The sequence below is a fragment of the Alexandromys fortis genome, unplaced genomic scaffold (genome assembly GCF_014885135.2).
Source record: "Alexandromys fortis isolate MF-2015 unplaced genomic scaffold, M_Fortis_MF-2015_v1.1 scaffold_186, whole genome shotgun sequence".
NCBI lineage: Eukaryota > Metazoa > Chordata > Mammalia > Rodentia > Cricetidae > Alexandromys > Alexandromys fortis.
Window position 1 is genome coordinate 2,593,242 of NW_026068067.1, and position 3,265 is coordinate 2,596,506.

General features: G+C 48.8%; 1 protein-coding gene across 1 annotated transcript in view; it reads right to left on the bottom strand.

Moving 5' to 3' along the window:
- Positions 1-6: 6 nt before the first annotated feature.
- The window catches only part of Prkaca (protein kinase cAMP-activated catalytic subunit alpha), a 21,072-nt gene continuing 17,813 nt past the window's right edge, over positions 7-3,265 (bottom strand). Inside the window, exons 9-10 of the mRNA XM_050120720.1 lie at positions 1,538-1,702; positions 7-1,160 (exon numbers count right to left, since the gene is read on the bottom strand). Coding sequence (XP_049976677.1) covers positions 1,035-1,160; positions 1,538-1,702 — 291 coding nt within the window. The 3' untranslated portion in view covers positions 7-1,034. The remainder of the gene's footprint in view (positions 1,161-1,537; positions 1,703-3,265) is intronic.

Genomic DNA, 3,265 nt, shown 5'->3' on the forward strand with positions numbered 1-3,265 from the left:
TTTTAAAACAAAACTTTATTGGTAATAGTTTTCAAATATGTTTACAACAGCACACTGTTCAAGAGGAAGTCTCATCCTTCCAGCACACAGGTTGAACGGCCCCCCTCGCCCACCCGGGGCCCCCACCCAGGCCTGAGAGCTCCTCCTGTTTGGGAGAAGTTACAAGAGGGACAAACACAGGGATAACTGGGATAATTTCCCAGTCGCTCCCCACCTTTCTATTGAGAGAAAAGCACAATCAGACTTGGGGGTGCAGTGAGTGGGGATGCACAGCAAGAGGTGATGGACAGCTGACAGCTAAGCTAGAAGTGAGGCGCCCAGGATCGGGAGGGGCTTCTTAAGGGGGCTGATGCGCGGAAGAATTGGCATGAGACCCCTGGAGGGGGGGGGCCGGGAAGCTAGCAGCACAGGGCGAGGTTCAAAGCCCAGTTCCTTCCTTGACAAGAGTCAGTTGGCTACCCCGGCCTCATCAGAGTGGATTTGGGGAGTGGCGAGGGGTTTTGGGAGGGGTGGGACACTTTGGAGGGTGGGAGGCACTGGTGGAACTTAATTTAAATGAAAAATAAAAAAAAAGAAAAAAGAAGAAAAAAACCTACTAGCAAGCAGCCCTCTGTACATGTGACTAAAATCTCCCTTTCCAAGTAGGACTGCATGGAAGGGAAGGTTGGCTTTTCTGTTCGTTCTTAGTGTCCAGTGCTGGCTTGGGGGTGGAGGCTGGGGCAAATTTGCGACCCTCTTTCCAGACCCTGCCCTTGGATACACCAGTAAGACTGGGTGTGACTGGAGCTGAGCAATCCATTGAAAACAGGCAGAGACGTGTGGGGGAGAAGGGGAGCAGCTGATGTTGCCCCTTCCCCATACCTGGCTTTTCCTGTTCTCCCTAGCCTGGGGGTGTGGAGTGGGTGTTAATTTAGATGCGTGGAACTCTCGGGCCCTCTGGCTGTTCATCCAACCCTCCCACCCCCAACCAGAAAGAAAAAAAAAAGAAAGAAAAAGAAAGAATGAAAGAAAACCCACGGGGCACAAGCACACCCCTAAAACTCAGTAAACTCCTTGCCACATTTCTCATTGACGGAGACCCGGATCTCTTCCTCCTCATAGTCGTCAAAGTTACTCGTGTCCCCAGGGCCTTTAAACTTTGGTATGAAGGGAGCTTCCACCTGGAGAGGGATCAAGAATCGCCCAGAGCTCATTAGCTGACCTCACACCAGTACAACAATAAGGATGAATGGCCTAATATTCAGGAGACACTGCTGTGGCCCAGGCCTGTGCTCAACGTTAGGGCACTGTGTCTTCTTTGCATCCCAACTTACCAAATGGAAGTCATTTCCCAGAGAATATTTCCTGCCCAAGACCACAGAGTGGCCAGAAGACCACAGAGTGGCCAGAAGACCCCAGCATCCCATGTCCAGTCCCTTACCAGCTCCAGGAAGCCTTTTGGTGTTTGGTCCTGGGCTTAACAAGCCATTCACAAGATCCCGTCGCTGTCTCCTTCCCTTTCCCCAACTCTGGACATGCTGGGAAAAATGAAACCCACCTTTCTCTGATAGATGGCAATCCAGTCAGTCGTGGCAAACCACTTGTGGTTCTTAATGTCATTGACCCCATTCTTGAGGTTCCCAAAGCGCTTGGTAAGATCCACCTGCAGAAGGTTCCGTAGCAGGTCCTTCAAGTCGGAGCTGAAGTGGGATGGGAACCGCACCTGGAAGGGGGTGCAGATAGAATGGGGTGCTGCTCACAGATTCAGGGGTACACAATGTTGCCTTTTCCACTTTTTGAGACAGTACCCCCGCAAAAAAAAAAAAAAACACGCACAGGATATCTCTGAGTAGCCATGGCTTCTGAGTAGGCCTGGCTGTCCTGGAACTCAGAAATCTACCTTCATCTGCCTCCCCAGTGCTGGGATTAAATTTGAGCTCCACCACACCATGCACGACAGGACCTTAACATGTAGCTAAGCTGGGCCTTGAACATCTGAGTGTGAGAACTTCAGGCGTTTATCACTACACTCTGGCTGGATGGTACCTGTCTTATCTAACAGTCCTACAGGGGAAAATCTGTTAAAATGGCTTGCTGGAGTGTGCTTATAATCCCAGCCCTCAGGCAGAGGCAGGTAGGTCTTTGTGATTGAGTTATTTAAGGCCAGCGTGATCTACACAGTAAGTTCCAGACCAGCCAAGGCTACATAAAACCTTGCCTCAAAAGAAAGAAAGGAATTTTAAAAAAGAAGGCTCATTGTTGGACCGATGGATGGCTCTGCTCTTGGAGAGGACCCACATGGTGGCTCACAACCACCTGTAACTCCAGCCTCAGGGGATCCAATGCCTTTGGCCTACAAGGGTACCTACACTATGTGTACACAGCTACAGACACACAAATATACACATAACTGAAAAACTAAAGTAAGTAAACAGAAATGGCTTGTTGGAGCTAGCCTACTATGCTGTAGCAGGTCAGTAGCTCACCGCACACAGTACTCTGCCTTTAGGCCCTAGCAGCCATGCAAACAAAAAAAAAATATTTATATACTGAGTCCCCTCTGGGTTTGCTGGTTTAGGAATTCTGGGTAAGGGCTGAGAGTCAACTATCCCAAGGTCACAGGAAACAACTGTAGGAGGTTTATTTCAAGTCTGAAGACTTAGATCCTCGTCTAGGATTCTTCAGCCAGCTCTGCTGGAGTCTGAGGGATTTTGAAGTAAGGATATTTCCTTTCTCACTCGGCATTCCTTCAGGGCCAGTTCTTCCAGCCATCCACCTCCAGAGGCTCTGCACATCGCTGGACAGATGGCTCTGAGGTTAAAAGCACTGGCTGTTCTTCCAAAGGTCCTGAGTTCAATTCCCAGCAACCACATGGTGGCTCATAACTATCTGTAATGAGATTTGGTGCCCTCTTCTGACCTGTAGGCATACATGCAGACAGAATACTGTATACATAGGGAGGGGAGTGGAGAAAAGTATATAGCTCAATAAAAAAGTTAAAAAAAAAACAAAAAAACAAAAGAACTGACTTCCAGGAGCCTGTCATTCCTGCACTTTGGGGGCTAATGCAGGAAGGTTGAGTGCCAGGGATACATAGTGAGACCCTGCTGTAAAAGAAACAAAACAAGCAGGATGGTCGTGGCACACATCTTAAATCCCAGCACTTGGGAGGCAGAGGCAGGCAGATCTCTGTGAGTTCCAGGGCAGCCTGATCTACAAAGTGAGTTCCAGGACAGGCACCAAAGCTACAAAGAAACTCTGTCTCAAAAAAAAAAAAAAAAAAAAA